Source organism: Protomyctophum bolini (assembly GCF_963924005.1).
Source record: "Protomyctophum bolini genome assembly, chromosome: 1".
Lineage (NCBI taxonomy): Eukaryota > Metazoa > Chordata > Actinopteri > Myctophiformes > Myctophidae > Protomyctophum > Protomyctophum bolini.
In genome coordinates this window covers 13,082,039-13,102,564 of record NC_137862.1, presented here as the reverse complement: position 1 = coordinate 13,102,564, position 20,526 = coordinate 13,082,039, and the positions used below count along the sequence as shown (strand labels likewise).

At 40.0% G+C, this 20,526-nt stretch overlaps 3 protein-coding genes across 4 annotated transcripts; 1 reads left to right on the top strand and 2 right to left on the bottom strand.

The window, feature by feature from the left end:
- The first annotated feature begins 402 nt into the window (after positions 1–402).
- On the top strand, positions 403–4,465 carry LOC308315269 (protein C19orf12 homolog). The gene is made up of 3 exons (XM_080763155.1): positions 403–455; positions 1,326–1,497; positions 2,011–4,465. Exons 2-3 carry the CDS (start codon positions 1,338–1,340, stop codon positions 2,274–2,276), a joined length of 426 nt encoding a protein of 141 aa, XP_080619281.1. The 5' UTR covers positions 403–455; positions 1,326–1,337; the 3' UTR covers positions 2,277–4,465.
- A 3,522-nt stretch (positions 4,466–7,987) lies between these two features.
- Positions 7,988–12,300, bottom strand: plekhf1 (pleckstrin homology domain containing, family F (with FYVE domain) member 1). Of its 2 annotated transcripts, XM_080772280.1 has the most exons (3): positions 12,192–12,300; positions 10,405–10,680; positions 7,988–9,519 (listed from the first exon to the last, which is right to left on the bottom strand). In XM_080772280.1, coding segments are annotated over exons 1-3 (882 nt in total). In that variant the 5' UTR covers positions 12,193–12,300; the 3' UTR covers positions 7,988–8,914. The 2 variants fall into 2 exon arrangements, with proteins under 2 accessions (XP_080628406.1, XP_080628407.1); XM_080772281.1 differs by lacking the exon at positions 12,192–12,300 and having other exon boundaries at positions 10,405–11,594.
- On the bottom strand, positions 11,764–18,623 carry pop4 (POP4 homolog, ribonuclease P/MRP subunit). The gene is made up of 7 exons (XM_080772299.1): positions 18,372–18,623; positions 15,668–15,726; positions 15,027–15,250; positions 14,350–14,427; positions 14,136–14,197; positions 13,251–13,352; positions 11,764–12,505 (listed from the first exon to the last, which is right to left on the bottom strand). Exons 1-7 carry the CDS (start codon positions 18,376–18,378, stop codon positions 12,369–12,371), a joined length of 669 nt encoding a protein of 222 aa, XP_080628425.1. The 5' UTR covers positions 18,379–18,623; the 3' UTR covers positions 11,764–12,368.
- Between the last annotated feature and the right edge of the window lie 1,903 nt (positions 18,624–20,526).

The following is a 20,526-nucleotide window of genomic DNA, read 5'->3' as shown; positions in this document are numbered from 1 at the left end:
CATTCGTTCTCAAAGTGGGGTCGGGGTCCTCCATGGGATATGAATGAATGAATACTATAAGGTTCTTCCAGGGGGTTTAGTGTTCCTAGCAAATTAATGTAGCTGCATCAATCATTTTAGCCATATCTTTTATACGTTGTCGTTGACTATTACGAAATATTTTAACGACATAAAAAATAAAATAACACACAAATATTTTCTTCTGATTCCTGGCACAAAACCATTACAGGTGAGCGTCCACGGCCAAATACATATCAATTTGAAGGGGTCCTTGACATGAAAAAGATTAAACTACCGCTAAATGCATAAAGATAGATATCTTACTTCTTAGTTTACTTTCTTTTTTGGGGGGTGACGTCACAACGGTTCCCATAATTCCTTGCGAGTTGCGACCACCAGTAACAACAGTGTAACACGCCTTTGTCGCCTTGCGAAAGAGACTACATACGTCTACGGTATGATCTTGACATTGTTATTTATAACTGTATGATATTTTGACTTTTGGTGTCGATTTGTGAAGTAATTTCGGCCTGCGTTGAATGTGAACCTTGTTATTTTCTACACGAATATTGATGCTACTGTCAAAGTGTCACTGTCTGTCTAGACTTATTAACATGTGTGTTTTTATTACCAACACCGATAGTTAGCATAAAGATCGTATTTAGATACACGTTCACATTGTATTTACTTGTTGTGCTTTTATTAAGAGAATGGTTGTTGACATTGTCAACTTGAAACTGAAACGATGTTTCGCTGTGGCTGAAATGCATTCATTTGCCAGAAGAGGTCACTCTTGACTTACATACTAACACTTGCTTATTCATAATTCATTCGTCTATCTCACAATGATCTCAAGTAGCTTCTGGATATGTATGTCCAATTGTCTATGTATGTAGATATCATCTCACATATTTCTCTCAGTGGTTAGATCTTCTTACCATGGTGGTTTGAGTCCCACAATGTATTACTTAACCCCCCTAGCTGGTCATGAATAGGATAGTGTTATCAAAGATAACTTTCAGTGTTAATTATGTATGCCTCACATTCACCCATTTACACTGAGGCAACCCGCCACACCAGGGTTCAGTCAGTGTCCCAAGTACAACGCTAGGTGGAATTGGGAACTTTATTAGACAGAAAGTCTAAGAAAAGTACAGTCATACACTTGGTCTAACAGAATAACACAAACAAGTCTGGCAGACTTACTTTCACTGAGGTCCTATATAAAACTGGAAAAACCTCCTGAGCCAGAGCCACTGTATGACAACACATGACCACAGTTTGAGTTCTTTGCACATCACTTCATGTTGTAATCTCTACTATAGGCAGCAGTTCAAATGGCTCCGCGGATGGATGACATTCTGGGCCTGTGCTGTAACATATCAGCCAACCAGAAGATAAAAGTGGCAGTGAAGAACTCTACTAAAGGAGCCGTCGTGGCGGGAGGGACAGCCTTTCTAGGGGGGCTGCTTGGTGGGCCTCCAGGAATTGCTGTCGGTAAGACAAATCAGACCGTGGACAATAACGGCTATTTTATACACATTTATACGAATTAATTAATGAATGAACAGATTTTCTAGAAAAACATTTGTTGGGTTTTTCACTTGATAATCTAGTTATTTGGGCCACTTGTAAAATAAAATATAAATGACACAAAGCTTTTTTACTTTATGAAACTCACCTTAAATAGTTATTCCTATTCTGTTAATAAATATATAGTTGCCTTTACACCTTTAACCCTTTTGTTTGAGTGGCTGCTTGAGAGTTGGGGAAGGCCCCTAGACTGGTGCATAACAACCTGACAAACCTAACAATGTCTCAATGTCCAATTTAAAGCACAAGGTGGCACCATTACCGTCAACTCAAAATGCTGTATATGTTCCATTATAGTTTGTTATACACACATGATTGTTCTCTTCTTGCGATCTTCTAATGTTACTGCAGTGAATAATTTGACTCTCTAAATACTCTGTCTACCTCTACTATATCCCACCTCCTGTCCTCTCCCAGGTGGTGCAGTGGGTGGTCTGCTGGGCAGTTGGCTGACCAGTGGCACGTTCAAGCCCCTGCCTCAGATCCTGCTTGAGCTCCCCCCTCAGCAGCGGCAGAAGCTTTACGGAGATATTGTGGCCATCGTAGGACATCTGGACTGGACTGATGTGGCCCAGCTTCTTGCTCTAGTGATGGGCAGTGCCACCCTCCAGCAACAGGTCACTGCTGCATTATTAAGCTATGTCGCCAAGGAGTTGAGGGCAGAGGTACGCTATGGAGATTGATCTGCATTTTGTTTTTGTGCAGATGGAAATGGATACACCTCGTGTGCCCTAACGTATAATTTTCTTTCTTAAATGTACATAAGATTGATATTTGATTATGGACTGTTAGTTGTGGACAAGACTGACACAGGACCTTGTTAAGTAGAACTACAGTGAAAGTCCTGTGTACTTTCTTGACTTTGATGTGCCTAAAATATATGGCTACTGCATTTTCAGGAATATTTGAGGAATATAATTTTTTCTTTTTTTTCCAAGATTTTTTGGGGGCTTTTTGCCTTTGATAGATATACATAGTAGGTTGACAGGAAATGGGGAGAGAGATGTGATCGGGATTCCTGACACGCTGTCAGGCTGTAAGTGCTGCTGTAAATTGTTAAAACAACAATGGATATGTGCAGATTTTAAATGATTGGTTAACCAGATAAACCACTCATATCAGAAAATATATAATACCTGGGTTAGGGTTAGGGCACTCTAGTCTTCACATTCTTTATTGTTTTGCAGGGGTAAGACAATAAAGAACGTGTCGTGCAGACTAGTCGAGTGCTCCAGTTTATTACTTTATTTTATTTGGGTAGTCTCCTGAAGTGACCAGGTATTATATCTTCTGATGCAAGTTGTCCCTGTTGAGCACTGACGAGCCCTTCAACATTCTGCTGTCTGAAGCATGCACGACTTATCTTTATCCAACCACTCATATCACTTGTTACTGGTGGTTGGCTACAGGAGTCGTTTATGATTAACCACTTGAACCCTAGCATCCATATTCCGGGGGGAATTATCAACAAAAGTTGCTCACAACACGTGTTGTGACCTGCCGTAAGCTTGTAGATCGGCTATTTTCAGAGTCAAGATTTGGTGTAGAGGGAGAAAACTTGTAGGAGAAGGAGGGAGACCCGCACACTGCCACTTGCTGGTTCAAGAGCTATAGTCAAAGTGCAACGTTTGGGTCTTGTGACCATCCTCAGGCTCAGGCAGTTGCCTGAGGAAGGTCGCAAGACCGAAACGTTGCACTTTGAACATAATTTTAAAAATCTCTTCAACCAGCAAGTGGCAGTGTGCGGGTCTCCCTCCTCCTACACGTTTGCTGCTTTGTCGCCTACGCACCTGCTGATAAGTAAGTCGGGTGAGCGGAAGTCTTCTCTTCAAGTGTAGAGGGAGAAAAAATAAGAGCAAAGTGCAGAACTGACTCGGTCAAATTAGAGAGGTTTTAAGTTAAGGACAATCAGTAGATCTTAATAATTGGATACATTTTGGAATCTATCATTTGCATTCAATATTTTTGAGTGCCTTGAAAGAAGGAAGTTAGTGTGGTCGTTTTATGGCCTTTTGTATACTTGCAGAACTAGTTTTGGTTTACTTTAAACTGACGTTCTTGATGTTCTTAAAAAAAACCTGTATCTATGCAATGGTATGCACTGGCAGTGTCCTCAGATTCCCCTTCCATATCGCACAAGCAAGACTTTAATGTATTTTTAGATAATTTCCCCCCCTGAACTTTTTTACCTGTGTAAATGTACAGAATTTTTATAATTGCCCATACATTTGTAATGCCTTAACCCAGCGTTACCCAAACGTTTTTGTCTGTGCACCCCCTGTTACTGTACCTCCTGACCTAGCTGATGCACCCCCCAACACTCAAGTCACGTATTTGGCTGAAAATGACATTTTGTTATATGATTATGGCAAATAATCACATAATGTCACTGCACTGAGAGACATGCAGCTGCTCGACGTGTTCGTGCACCACAAGGGGTGCACACACCACAGTTTGGGAATCTTAATTTAGGGGATAAAAGGAGAACTTCAACCATTTTCCACGTTATCTTCAAATTATGAATGGTCATTATCTGTCTATGGACACAACTGTCTGTGGACAGTTCAGAAACCTGCCTACCAATGATATCAATGGGGATTCCAAGATTATTTTGAAAAGATATTAGTTCAACCCAATGCTGGTTTTGATCAAGATCAAGAATAAATTATTGGGGTCATTCTTACAATCTTTCACTTATACTGGGTCATTTTCTATTATTTTGTATTTTCTTAACCGATTGCCTTTATACAGTGTGTGCGCCATTATGAGTTATTTATCATACTATATGACATCACACTGGAGATTAAGCCAATCATTTGTACTTGGTCATCATCCTCAAATGTGTTAAATTTATAAATTCATTTCAAATTGAGATGTGTGTTCATACTGGTCCATTCACATTCTCCATCTCGCTACTCTACCTAGCTGTAAATTACAAACATAATTCATGTTGGTGATTATATAAAAGGTATTATCATATAAATGTATCATTGTTAAGTTCACTCTGTATATCCACAGGCATAATAGCGTGAAACAATGACATCACTACAGACAGTGTAGATGGGGACAGTATTTACAGTGAATTGTACGCATGCCGTTAGGTAATTGCTGTCTCTTTCCTTCCTGTTTCGAAGGATTAGCTCTTTATAGTAAATGCCCATTGTGTATATACACTCAAGTTCACACTTCACAAGAAAAGCTCAAACTTAACTTTACACAAATTTGTGTGACTGATACTCATACTGCAACCACCCGCTGAAGTTTCTCATTGGCAACATTGCAAGGAAGTCATTAGTGAACCAACAGAAACAAACAGTACAGTGAGCAGTGTTACATTGTACAGCTACTAGAGGTGATGTTCATTGTCAATCATAATTATTCCCAGTGTAGGTCTTTTGTCTCAATCAGTGCACTCTGAAGTCTGAACTCATGCTGAATTCTTCATTGTCTTCCTTATTCTGTGTGATGATGAATCGTGAACTATAAATAATTCTTGTAAATTCCAGAATTAGTGAGCCAAAATTTATAAATTTATTTGGAGACCAACTGGAACCCCCCCAATGACCCCTGTGGGTTCCCAGACCCCACTTTGAGGACCACTCAAGTTCTTAAGTGGGGCTGATATGTGAGATTGTTTTGTTGTCATCAGTTGAATGTTTCCCGGTGTTGTGTTTCCTGTTGGAGAGCATTCATGGGGCTGTCCCGGAATATGGATGATCGTGATGAACAAGTCTTGCAACATTAAATGAAGAGAGGAGTGCATGGGAAAGTACAATGCACATTACAAAAAAAAGTCAACTACAACCGATACCTAAAACAGTGATCCGAACTGGTAACATAATGGGACTTTCCACATCACAGCTTTCTTTCAGCTGTCTTGAACTGTTTTGACATTGTGTAGCATTAATACATGCATTAAGGTCAATTTAACAAGACAGAAGGGTGTCAAATGTACAATAGTGCACACTCAAAACAAGTGCAAATTATCAATTGAGGAATTCTAATGGTAATCAACTTTCAAACAGGTTTGTGAGTGATTGACAAAAGAGTGCATGTTTCAGGTAATGAAATGTTTGAAAAGGCTGAAATGTTTGTATTGGTGTCAATATCTTGTATTAGAGGAGACTGAACAAACAGTCAAAAGGACACGCACAACAATACCTCTAAGCTGGGCCCTTCCTCAGACCTTCTTGGTGTCAACATCTAACAATGAATTGACTTTATATATCATAGCTTTAAGCTCATAGCATAGACATAGTACTGTAATAGCTCCTGTCTATCTGTGTGTCTGTCAACAAAATAATATGAGAAGTCGAGAACACATTAGCAGATCTTCATGAAACTTGGTGGGATCAGTAGGCTGTCCCAAAGAGAAAGTAGCTTTGACGCCAAAACGATCAAAGGACATGTCACATTAAGGTCACAATCAAATTGGTCTCATAATAGACAGCAATATATGGAATGAGATGTTGGTGAGGTTAAGGTTTGCAGCAATAAGTGCAAGTAGACGTGGCATTCTATTTTTAGTGCAAAGTGGCTCTAAGAATAGCAATGTGGGTCAGTCCATCTGCAGACAGTAGCCTACAGTATGGTAATGCCTCAGACTTCAAAAGATCCTTCACTTTATTTTACTGTCACATTGAACCATTGTCACAATTCTGTTTTGGAAAATGTGTATGCAAGTGTTGGCTCCAAGGCCACAACAAAAGAGGGGAAACCACACAAGGTTAAGCAAAGTGTTAAGTTTATTAACAAATGGTGAAAAATCTAAGAAAGCAATTAATTTTAAGTTTCCAACTTAAACTGGCAGGGAAACATTCTGCCCATTTTAACTAAATGCAACAGAAACAAAGGTGCTCTTCTGTGGCTGAGGAGAATGAGCTTTGTTGTTGCCAGATGGAATGTTAAATTATCATACCAGAGGCTTAAAATGATCATATTTGAAAAACTATCGTACAAAAGAGAAATCAGTTGTACATTTGTAATGTAACAAAAACAATTGTGAATTTAATGTAAAAAACAACCTTGTTTGTGACTCCTACGTAAGAGCATGCAGCATCACAGTCATACAGTTACTGCGTGGAAGCAGGCAACTTCCGGGACATTACACAGATAAAAGCCTGAAACTGGACTCGAAAGACACGGCCAGCATTTTTAATGCCACTAAGTACAGATCTAGGGTCAGATTGATGGTTTACTGACTTGTTTTGAAAAGCCAAACTCTATCCCAAATTAGCAGCCAGCGAATTTAAAAAACAATGCACACACGTTTTTGTGATATGATGAAATGATCGTACATTTGGACACTGAAGAGCATGAACAAAACAGGTCTTTTATATTGTTTTAGGGCAGTGATACTCAACCTCAGGCCCGCGGGCCACATCAGGCCCGCGGGACCATTATGACTGGCCCACCAATGAAAATCTAAAAAAAAGAAGAAAAAAAAATCTGGAAAATGAAATAAAAATAAATAAATCTGAATGAAGTTATCTTTAATTACATTATTATAAGTAATACTATTAGAGTTGTACTATTACTCGAACGAAAATAAAAGCTTGGGGGGGGGGGGGGGGATGCAATGCAAATGAAAGACATATACTGTGTATCCCTATTCCCTGACATAATTTTATAGCTAAACGAACAGAATTCTATTTTATTTGAATGATGAAACCCAGCTGCCATTAATAGTGGGAAATGGAAATGGAAATTGCGGAAATGGAAATTGTAATTGCGGAAATTGCGGAAATGGTGGAAATAGAAATTGCGGAAATGCGGAAATGGAAATTGCAGAAATGGTAATTGCGGAAATTGCGAAAATGGAAATTGAGGAAATTGCGGAAATGGAAATTGCGGAAATGGTAATTGCGGAAATTGCTCTTCACTTATAGCTATCTATTTTCAGGTAGATTGTTTTATTTTACTCAGTCAGCCATATCACTACTCATTTTTTTTCATGAAAAAGGTCATAGCTGGGTAATCTATTTTCAGGCAAATTGTGTTTATTGTATTTTATTTTACTCAGCCATAACAATTTATTTTCTGTTAACCAACTTGCTGGCTGGCAGGCAGGCAGGCAGGCAGGCAAAGAGCTACTCATGTTATGTTATGTTATTATAACAGCTACTCATGTTATGTGCAATAATTTGTGCAGTTATGGAAACAGCTCTTTGTGTTTATGCAAGAAAATGTAACACATTTATTTATTTACATAGTGTGTGCATGCACATTGTACTTTGATACATTTTGCGAAAATAAAGCAATTGAAAGAGAGAAGTTATCAAGTATCATTAATGTCGTAATTTTATCTACTGGCCCCTGGCCCCTTGCCATTTTTGTAATGTGGCCCACAGGTAAATCTATTTGAGTATCCCTGTTTTAGGGGAAACTGGCCAGGTGTCTCCCCTTCCTCTGACTGATGTTACTGCCTCTGGCTCCACCCGGCAGTAATCACTCAAACTCACAGAACCCTGACAAAAGGCCCTGGGGCTGTCACACAAGTTGAAGTTTGACACAGACTGGTCCAGTGGTGAAATAAACTCCCACTTGCTGTCAGATATATATGTCTTCATTCGATATACATTGTTAATTTTAACAGTAAGAACTAAGAATTAAAAATAACACCTGTGTGACAGGGGCGCTCTTAAAAATGTTGACTTGAAGGATTTATTTGATGGGGGCCAGGTGGTGTCTCACTCTCAACGCCCGTGCCTCAGGCTCAGAACCCTGCAGCAGAGCAGTCACCTAGCCTGATTATCTGGCTGGAGAAGTCCATTCAGCGAGGCAGACTATGACCTGGAGCCAGGCTAGCTGTCACCCTGAATGAGAACCAGGTTAAAATAAACTAAAGAAAGGCAGGCAGCATTCAAACTAAACAGGCAGCTGCTCAAAATACTAAAACTGCTCGTAAAGTACATAAACATGAGTTCTTGCAGCTGGTAACACTTTATTAATCTCCAAGGATTTGTTACAGCAGCAAATAGTAAAAAAGTGCAACAATAAATAAAACAAACACATACACCTATAGATACAGCAATACACTATACTTGCTTCATGGTTGAATTAAACCTGTTCACACCAGTGTCTTCTTGGTGTTTAGGTCTGTACACCATGGAAAATACACCTGATAAAAATAGTCCAATATATGTAGTAGCCAATGGCATGGAAAAAAGGTACTTTATAACGTTTCTATACTAAGGCAACTGTAGACTACAGTTGCCTTAGTATAGAAAGTAACGTATATGTTCCAAAACGCTGACTGACATTAACAACAATGGTCAAGATATGAAAGTAGTGCAAATGACCGTAACATTCCTCTGCATGTTTATTTGGGCGTTTCATGCTCTGGCTTGATGTAAACATAGGGTGACCAGGATTCATCCTGGCAGTCCAGCCCCCTGTTGGGAGCAAGCTCCTCATCACTGTCCTCCTCTTCATCACTAGATCTACTACATCCATTTGAACTCTGCCCCTCGCTCCAGCCCCAACCTTCTTGTTGTGTTTCAACCCTGACCTGTGTCGTTATCTCGGCCTTCTGACTCACGAGACTCATGTGGCAAAGCCGGCAGACTCTCACGGGCCTAGCGGGGTCGATGTGTGCGATGACTTGACGATGTTTCGAGCAAGACCCGCAAACAACAAAGCCACAGTTTCGGCAGTGGTGTCGACGCAGTGTTGTGCTGAATTTGTCGGAGCAGCGCATGCAGATGGCGGATGCTCTGTCAGGGATCCAGGTGACCGCAAAGGTGGACCCAGCCTGGCACCCGACCGTCTGGAGCAACCTGGAACGGCAGTCTTTAATGTGCTCCATCCAGGCCCGTTTCTCTTCCAGCGAGGCAGCCCCCACATAGAAGGACTTGCGTGGCGTGCGGATCAGCCACTGGTTTTTCATTATCAAGCTATCCTCTAGGTCCTCCAACTGGACATGCTCTGTGGAGAAAGTAAAAGGGACATGATACATTTTGTAATTAAATATTACAATTATTAAGGACCACTTTTCAACCTATCTTCATATAATTGGTCCTCACTAATGTTCATGAACCCATCCACCAGTGACATCATTATGGTAGATTTTTTTTAAACAATATTTCTTTTTTAAAACATTTACGTTTTTATTATCCTGAGAATGATGACTTCCATTATCGCATTGCAACTTTTTAGGAATAGAAAGCCTTTCTATTAGTTTGGATTCCCCATCACTGGTGGACAGGTTCTGCTCACAGCCCTCCTATGAGACACATTCCGAGTAGAAAAATTGTGGCATCATGAACATACAGGTCCATCCCAACGAATTAGAATAATCTGAAAAAGTTCATTATTTGCCACAATGCAATAAAAATAAATAAACTTTCATATATTTTAGATTCATTACACAACTGAAATAATTCAAGCCTTTTATTGTTTTAATATTGATTATGGCATACAGCTCATGAAAATAAAAAAAATCCTATCAGTGAATTAGAATATTTTACGAGATTTCTTAAACGAGAAACCCCCCTTGACTTGGACAAAAAGGAGAGTTGAAAAATGCTCTTACAAAAATGTTTCTTACCTAGAGGGATGATCTAGGTTCAAATATGAAAGTGGAAAATGCGGCACCTCCAAAAAAGGATGCAAGACTGGCTCAGATACACATTCTTGTTTATACCGAACACTTCTATATAATTATAGCTGAGCATCCACTGCCTAAACCCTAGCTCTGGTCCATATCCAATGCTTCTATGATTCTGCCCTGCATTGGCTCTGGACCAGAGCTACCTAAAACCTAAACAAAAAGACATTCAAAGGAAGCAGCACCTGCTTTTTCTTTCTTACCTAGAGGGATGATCTGTTGCTTCTTGTGCCAGCGGCCGTTCAGAATAATACTGCCATATATCAGCACATCATTGAAAAGGAAGAAAACCTTGGGCCTCGACTTTCGGCGACACAACTTCATAAGTCGTCCTTCTCCAACCAGAACACGGCCTGGCTTGACCAATGGTTTCCCCGTGGGACCGAAAGAACTCTCCACTGCTTGGATACGCTCGCGGTTCAGCTGTGTAGCCACCTGGTCCATCGTGGTGCGTGCACTGAGTGAGTAGCCTAGTGTCACTGATAGATTGGGGAAAGGTTAAACACTCACAACAGATCAGTGGTAGGCCTATTTATATGTGCCTGTGAAGACTGTCACTTCCCCGCTTTTGTGTATCTTCAAGATCTTGATGATGCAACGGATTGGGGCGGTCCTTCTCAGCAACTGATGTTTATGCACGAACAGGTTTTGCAAGAGTGGAAACTACTCTGCTTATGTAGGACACTTTACAATTCTTTAGAAAAGAAAGAAAAAAGTCAACTGTAACATTCAAACAGGAGAACTAACTCCATATCATGAGTGACTGTCTTACTGCAAAATTCATCAAAATCGGTGGGAATGATCAGTAGGGCTGCCCCAACATTTTGGGTCAAAAATCTCAAATGTCAAGGTCAAAATCAAGGTCCAGAATAGATGGGTGTAAAAAACTGGTTGGGAATGATCAGTGGGTTGTCCTGAACAGTTTAACTTGGAGGTAGAAAAGGTAGGCTACAAGGTTATGGTCAAAATTACATAAAGTGCAGTTGTTGCAGAAATGGCTTTGTGTACCGGTAATAGGAAATTAATAAACAATTACTGAAGTGGAAGCTGTGATGTCACAGTATCCACACAGATGTGTGATGTAACGCAACACACAACAGAAATTTGATCAAATTAACCTTAATTATATTCTTAGACACCAGTCACATTAATTTGCAAAATAACCACAGGGTTAAAGTGAAGTATTTTTGGACAAATGTACAAATGTAGACTAACTGGTTTTAAGGGTTAGGAGGTATGACCATGTTGACATTCATTCCTCCTTAGGGTAGTGAAATTATTTTGTTACATTAAGTGTTGTAGTTAAAGTACCAAAAGTAAAAAGTAGTCATTATGCAGAATGTCCCATATCACAATTTCAAAATGTATACAAATCTTTTGAAAATAGCAGATAAGACGCCTTGTTAGCTTCCTGATGGCCTATTTTTAAATGGACAAAAAATTATATAGGGCTGAAGTGGGTAATGTATGTTCTGTATACAGTGCAAATGTGCACTGTATGCACATGCATAAAGTGAATGGCAAATTGAGTGGCAAAGTGAATTTAACTTTGTTTAATGCAATCAGATAGGACTTCTTTGTTTCGATGTATGGGCTGTCAAGGCCGTTCAGTAGTTTTTTGCCAAGTAGGCGTTCCCACTTCCCACATAACTTCCGGTTATGATGCCATGCGCGTACCCTCTATTCTATAATTAATAAGAATCCACCAAATATACATTGATTTAAAATAAAAACGTGGCTGGCAAAACAATAACAATAACCATGTCAATTGCACCTCTGTGTGACAATTGAGTGACCATCTCATCCAACTACATCACCTTCAGGCTGCCTGCTGAACCCCCTTTTAGACATTTGCTTTTAATGGGTTGAACTTTGAATAATTCTCGCCCGGCTTGCTATGATGTCCAATTCCCACCCAACAAGAATGTCCAATGGATGAAGTTACATAAAGGCTGTCTCCATAAGTAACGGTTCCTTTATCAGGTCTTACTGAGAAACAGGAGGTCATCACCACCACCATCACATCCATGCTACTCGTCCACAGTCACAATGGTACCTCTTCCGTTGCTTAGTGACCATAACCATAGGGTTAATCTTGTAGGGTAGCAAGCAACACTGTGTCACATCACAGAACAAGACTCAAACCACTTTTGTCACATCACTGCGATTACAAGTCAAAGGTTCCTTTGACTTTAAACTTCTTGGCTGAGCGTTCACTAGCGCGGTGTTCAAACTTGCTGCCGTAAATGTGGGAGACATATCCCTCAACTTCCACTGCGAATACACTGTTCCTCTTGGGGATAACTGTCACAAAGGGAAGGAGATGAAATGAGTTAGTACCGGTATGCTAAAACATGAAGCTTGTAATGAAACAACGGTCTGTGATATCACCAGCAGGCCGACCTGTTGCTTAATGACTGCAATGCCGAAAGGTTTCAGCCAGCTATAGAAATGAAAACCAAAAATAAAAGCAACCAGCACTTGGTTTGAGCTTGAACAGTTTGGACAGACCAACTGACAAGAGTTGTTGCAGCCATGGCGAAGCATGCATGTACGTTATGTGAAAGACATGTCTGTGAAAGGACCACTTAACCACTTTTCAACATACCTTCATATAACTGGTCCTCACTAATGACCATAACAAAATCCCACAATTCTTGTTCTACTCACTCTGTCACTGTGTCTCATGGGAGGGCTGTGGGCAGTCCAGAAACCCGTCCAGCAGTGACATCATCGATGGGGAATCCAAGCTAAACTGCAGGCTTTATATTCGTGAAAAGTTGCAATGCGATAATGGAAGCCATAATTCTCACAATGATGTCACTGGTGGACGGGTTACTGAACTGCCCACAGTCCTCCTGTGAGACACAGACTGAGTAGAACATTAGTGAGGACCAATTCCATGAAAATAAGTTGAAAAGTGGTGCTTGAAGTCATAATATGTGGCATTCTAAGTGGCTATGTATAGAAACAAAATCGTAATCAAACATAACTAAACAAGGCATTAAGAGTCAAAATAAGATGTTGACTAAATTCAGTTGTGACCTACCCTTTAGTTTGTCCTCTTTCGTGATGATTTTGAACACGTGCTTGAATTCCTGGACCAGAATCCCTGTTGTACCCACATATGATGGGCATTTGGATCGCACCACTGTGACATCAAAATGAAACAAGAATATATCATCATTCATGACCCATGGCATGCAACAAGTTAAGTTCCAGCACTGCATAGTGTTGCTAATTTAGGCTATGCAACACATTTTATAATACTAAGAAGACAACCATCCAACGCCACTGTTGGTTAACAAAGACTACGTATTTTCAACTAAAGAACAACTGTCAACACTTGAGTTGAAAATGTTCCATTCTTGTATGCCACAGTAGAGCAACAAAAGTGACGCATTGTAGACTAGCCTTAACATTAGTGACAACTGATTTAACATTTCCCTGGTAAAAAATAAAAAAATCACACACGTGTGAACTGAGTGGTGCAATTCCCCCCCCCCCCCCCCCCCCCTCTCTCTCTCTCTCTCTCTCTCTCATTACACAGCACTACCCCTCCCTCTGTTTCTGCCGCCCCCTACTGGTATAAATCGGTAACATACTCAGGCTCATGTACACAGGTACACAGGTGTACACACAGGTAGGTACATGGACATTGCTGATTGTAGGAGTGGTTGCACCACTCAAAAAAATCACACACGTGTGAACTGAGTGGTGCAATTCCCCCCCCCCCCCCCCCTCTCTCTCTCTCTCTCTCTCTCTCATTACACAGCACTACCCCTCCCTCTGTTTCTGCCGCCCCCTACTGGTATAAATCGGTAACATACTCAGGCTCATGTACACAGGTACACAGGTGTACACACAGGTAGGTACATGGACATTGCTGATTGTAGGAGTGGTTGCACCACTCAAAAAAAGAGCAAACTCTTACCGGTGAGAATTGCACCATGGAAGTCTGCCTTCAAAAGCTTTTGCTGAATTGTCTGTGGATTGCTGTGTAAAAGAGATTTGTTTAAACAATACATGCCTGCTAATGTACGGCAAATAACAGAATATTTTGTCTGACAAGCTTAAAGCTACAATAACAATTGAGAAAAAATGAATTTTGAATGACTGGCAGAAATAGATACAAAAACGATTCTCACCTTCCTGGTTTCAATCCATTACACAAGTCAATGATGTATTGCTTCCATAGATCATGAAGAGGTAGGAAAAGTTCATACCTAGAGTTGAGAGCATTTGATTTACTTACAAAAGTAATAACATCAAAATATCACACACACACACACACACACAGTCCAAAAGTTTGCTCTGCACTGTTGATTCCGATGCAGTTTTATCAACATTAAGTGAAATGCGTAACAGTAATATTGGGCTAATATACCAATATGTAGCCTACGACACAGGGATTTACCAACGGAATGAAGGTTATATCTTATCATCTGATCATCTATCGATACAGTCGACAGACAGACAGACAGCAGTGATGTGAGCAGTGTGCTCTCATTGGCTGTAATACAGGCCTTATCGGGGCGCAGGCGCAACCCGGTTCATACTGTATTGTGAGTGTGACAATACAATGTACAAGCCATAAAAGGTGTTATTCAAAAGTGCGTTCAGACTTGGATTGTTAGAGCGGCCCGATTACATATAAAGTCAATGCAAAGACGAGAAGTTGCGCGAGCGCCGTGAAAATCAAAATATTGAGACATTTTAGGCCATATTGCCCACTGCCCAGCAAGATAATGCTTCTTTCACCTTGGAAGATCCCAGTAGGCAAAGCGCAACTACAGTAAATGGGACAAGAACACACCAGACCAACCTCTGGTGCTCAGGTTTAATCTGGAAGACCTTCATCTCCCTCTTCTGTCTGGCGTTAAGACCTTTGGCTCTCTTGCTCTTTTTATCCTTCTGTGGGTGTCTGGCATACTGCAGGACCACAGCCTTGCGATCAAGCATGCTGCTAACTTGCTGCGGTGTCATGGTACGCATGCTGTTCCTCACGAAAGACTTAGTGAAAGCCTCCGCTTGAAGCTTCTTTTGAGACTGAGAAGACAGAAAGATTCAAGTTAAATTACCAAAATATTATGCAAGGAGTAGGACTCTGCTCTGATAACACAAAACGCACTAACTCTAAGTTGTTACACTTCACAATATAAAAACACTGATTGCCCTGTACCATCCAGGATGCAAAATCCTTTATTATACACCAGGTGGGCAGCCATAGCTGACTGGGTTTGATTGATAGAATACTTAACAGTTTGCAGAAAAAAGAACAGGAAAGTACAATTCAGTACAGTTTCTGCTAAGAAGATTTAAAACCCAAGAAGAAAGCCTATGACTTAATGACATACAATAAAAATATACAGTAATATGCAAAATCATATAAACTGTTATTTATTTTTTACATTTCTAAGTACAGTAAAGGAGGGGGTCCTTAGCATTTTGTTTGAGTGTACTCACCTCAACACCCAGAACCTCCTCGAGTTCATGAGGAATTAGGGCCCGGACAAGTTGGTCTTCTGTGGAAGACAACATACTGTATATTTAAGGTACTATGTAATAACATTGTCCTTTGGTCAGTTAATAAGAGTTAATACATAATATATCGTGATTGATTGATTAATTGAAATATCTATTAAGTTTGCGGAATGGGTACATTTCACATGAAAGCACAACTCAATACAAAGACTGATAAACTGTGAACGACACACTGATAAAGCATTACACTTGTTTACAACAGGGTCCACAATTTTCAATTCATCAGAACATTTAGAGACAAACAAATATACACTTGGTATAATATGGAAATCATGTAAGGAGGTAAAAAAAGGGGAAAAAAGAAACATACCAAACAACTCTTTTCCTTGTCCTTAACGTATGGAGGCTTAGCATCATTTTATGATTTTCTGTACTCACAAAACAGTCATATCTAGGGACCTACTCTAGCGAGGCCTTTAACCTGGAACTGGGGAATCTGGATTGGTCCGATGAGCTCAGGAGCACTATTTCAACCCCACAAAGCGACTCAGCCATCTCTATAGCTCCAATAATCTCCCATAAAATAAACCTCTCCATCAAAGACTGCGGTTGCAAATTAGCCTTGGCTACAAACCCATACATTGCAATGGTTTCATGTTTTTACAACTTGATACATTGTTTTTTGTATTGTCCCTGTTAAATAAACGTATAATTAGCTCCAGACTTCCCAAAACAAACTTACTACTTGGCCTCACGCCTCGAACCCACATCACCCCTGCCCATTTTGATAGACAGGAATGGCTTAGCCGCAATTTGCAACTCTAGATTTTTTTACAATTGGTTGAATCTAGAGTTGCAATAACCTCCATCGACTTCCTATGCATGGTTTTGGTTTTGCATTGGTTTGTGATCTCCTGGTCTTAAATTACGTTAAACTCACCAACATTGCAGCTGTAGTCCAAGCTTGAATTATCCTCTTTCAATCTGGTGTCGCTTGTTTATCATAAAAGTCCCCCGTAAAGATGTTATGAGCTACTTTCTGTCCAAAATATTCCAAGAGTGACAATATCGAGCCGCCATTTTGATTTTTGCAACGTGCCATAAAACAAGATGTGAGGGGGAGCGCTTGTTTAATAGAATCTTACCTGCGCAGGTAAGACACCCAAAGAAGAGGCCGACGCCCTAGGGAGGGAGGGACGCTATTAAACAAGCACTCCCCCTCACATCTTGTTTTATGGCACGTTGCAAAAATCAAAATGGCGGCTCGATATTGTCACTCTTGGAATATTTTGGACAGAAAGTAGCTCATAACATCTTTACGGGGGACTTTTATGATAAACAAGCGACACCAGATTGAAAGAGGATAATTCAAGCTTGGACTACAGCTGCAATGTTGGTGAGTTTAACATAATTTAAGACCAGGAGATCACAAACCAATGCAAAACCAAAACCATGCATAGGAAGTCGATGGAGGTTATTGCAACTCTAGATTCAACCAATTGTAAAAAAAAATCTAGAGTTGCAAATTGCGGCTAGGAATGGCTTAGGGTTGACGACAGAGTACAGCATCTTGCAATGGGTCTGATCTAGCCCAAATTTTTTGATTCTCGTAGAGGTTTTTTTCGATTCTGACGAATCTCTCTACGAGAGTCAAAACGCTAACTCCGCCCCTAATGTCGAAGAAGCAAACTGATGCCTTTAAATCACTCTTACCTTGTACAAATGCAAAATCTAAGCTGCTTTTCATGTTGCCCCACTTGTTTGTGAGCTCTGCGGAAGCATATTAAACTCTGTCAATGCTTATTTTTCAATAAAAAAGGTATTTTAGCCATCTTGCTTTTCTCTCCATTGTAAATGCGCAAGAGAACCCTGGCCGCTAGGGTCGCGGGCAATATTCTGTTGCGCCGTTTACCGCATTTACAATTCTGTTGCGCCGTTTACCGTATTTACAATGGAGAGAAAAGCAAGATGGCTGCGGGTGAAAGAAATACTCAGAAACAGAGTTGACTATAAAACGTTTTTTATTGAAAAATAAGCATTGACAGAGTTTAATATGCTTCCGCAGAGCTCACAAACAAGTGGGGCAACATGAAAAGCAGCTTAGATTTTGCATTTGTACAAGGTAAGAGTGATTTAAAGGCATCAGTTTGCTTCTTCGACATTAGGGGCGGAGTTAGCGTTTTGACTCTCGTAGAGAGATTCGTCAGAATCGAAAAAAACCTCTACGAGAATCAAAAAATGTGGGCTAGGTCTGATCCACAAGACTCGGCACAAACAAGGGATAACAAACTAAATAATTTTTGCTCCTATGCCACCAAAAGGTGGAACGCCCTATACGACAGTACGGACGAAATTCGAAACTGGCCCCCGTAAAACCTATATTTTTACGTCTCTAATTGTTATGATGAATTGAACATGGTGGGTCCTATTGTAAACAAGTTAATACTTTATGGTGTCGTCCACAGTTAAGTTTTGTATTGAGTTGCGCTTGAAATGTACTGTAATTTTACAATCTGTTAATAAATGCATCAATATAATCAATCAATCAAAACGATAGTGTTTGACTAGCTTATAGTTTAGCTTATAAATTAGCATCACCTCAATGTTTAAATCGAGATCACTGAAATGTCTAATCAATTTTTGTTATTCATATAGTTATCAATGAAAAGTCAAATAACAAACTCACCAAACATTTTCACGTGTGTTTGCTATCCTCTCGCCGCGTCACAAAAGCCTAATATCCGCATCCGGCCGTTGGCGCAGCAGTGTTTTGTTCCGCGTGAACCTCCCCCCGAACCTTCACGCTTTTGTTCCGGGGGGTTGTTTCCGAGGGATCATATCTAAGGATCATATATCGGTCCAACTATTCCACAATCTCCGAATGCAGCATTTGGAAATTGCGAGTGGCAACAGTCAGGCAACCCGAGACTAGTCCATAATCCGATGAATTCTATTCTAGACCGGATCAGAAATATGCAAAACTGCAAAATAAGGGTAGATAACCCTAACCCAACTTCCACTACATGAATAGCGGAGGGGGCGGAGCTTCGCGCTAGTTTAGTCTCTATCCTTTTAATACTCTATGGAACCCCCGGGTTCACGTGGTTAGCAGTGGTGAAAAATAACTAAATATGTAGGTACTGTACGTACAATTTTAAGGTATTTTTACTTTCCTTGAGTGTTTCCAATACTTTTACTTCTACTCCACTACATCTCAGATTAGGAGGCAAGTATTGTACTTTTACCATTTAGTTACTTAGTAGATTTGGATTATTATTAAAAAACATACATTACCTGGCCACTTCAGCCCTAGGCTATATACATTTTGGCCTTTTGAAATCTACAAGTTTACAATGCATTGCATGCTTGTAGATTGGCTATTTTCAAAATATGTTTATAGATTTGGAAACTTGAAATGGCACATGAGTACTTATACTTTTTAGTACATTTTGAATTCCAGACCTTTACGTAACAGAGTAGTTCTACTGTATATTGCAGTATTAAAAACTTTTTCCACCTGTTTACAAGAGTTCATAAACTTTTAGCCACCTAGCTGAAACACTTACATGCTTACCTTACACAAGGCAAATCAAAACACCTTGCAATCTTAATATCATTCATAAAAGCATTGGCAGCATACTTACAATGTACTCAGGGGCCTATATATCTGGGAACGTATTGCATACTGCAGTACACGTGCAGTGTAAAGTACAGACTATACTAACTGTAACTGATCACATAATAATATAGATCACCTTTTTCCCCTTTAATCTAATCTAATACAAATCAGTATCTGGATTGGAATGTATAGGGATTAGTCCCATCACTGCAACCAATTTACCCTTACTATCAGATTAGTCAAAGCCTGTCTACTTTGCTGCTTAGCAGAAATGTATGACAGGCTATGAAATATATTTTCTTGAACAGAAATGGCAAACATGACAGATGTGCAGAACTTTTGGGAGAGGGAAGTAGGCCTACTAGTCTCTTGAGCCAGTCTGTTGACTCGCACAATTTTCACACACAGCTTTAGACTAGAAGAAGTGCCCTTCTGGGCACAGGTCTCCCCCAGGAGGATAGGAGTGTGTGTGATGTTTGGCAAAATGTTTACAAGTAATATAAACTTATTTTTTATTGCAACAATGTGTTTTGCATTTTGTTGAGGAAATGCAGAGCCAGATCACTCATAGCATCTCTGAGGATGGAATTCTGGATGAGCAGGAAATTTGCAGCATTTTGTAGCAAAACGGGCCACTCCTGAAAACTTTGGAAGGCAATCTTAAACCAATCAGTGTATAATCTGAGAAATCCAACATACTCGTCTTGATCACATGACTACAAAGATTTTGGATGAAATCTGTGAGACTAATATAAACAATGTGTTTGGCAGAAATCGGCCTCATGGTGGCGCTATAACTGGCAGATGTGGAGGGATGCAGGGACAATGTTTTTCCATGGCCTCTAGGGAGTGTGCGTACATAAGTTGTACACAGATCGATGCAATTATAGGAAAAAAAATAGCATTATATATTCTTTTCTCCTGCTCTCTCGGAGCTCAATTGCACCCTAAAAAACTGAACTTTTAACATTCAGTAGATCTGTGGTCTGGGGATTTCTGGCTTTATACCGGTAAGTAAAAAGAGCCAGCAAATCCCATTATGACAATGGGATTTGCCAGCAGATGTTGTTTTTCATTGTAGCTCAAAAGGCTTCACGGGGAAAATCCACTGAAAGTTCAGGTTGTTTGGGTGTAATTGAGGTCATAAAAATAAATAAATGAATGTCATGAAACCTTTAAAGAATGTGAACCAAACAATGATGCAGACAAATGCAGATCAATT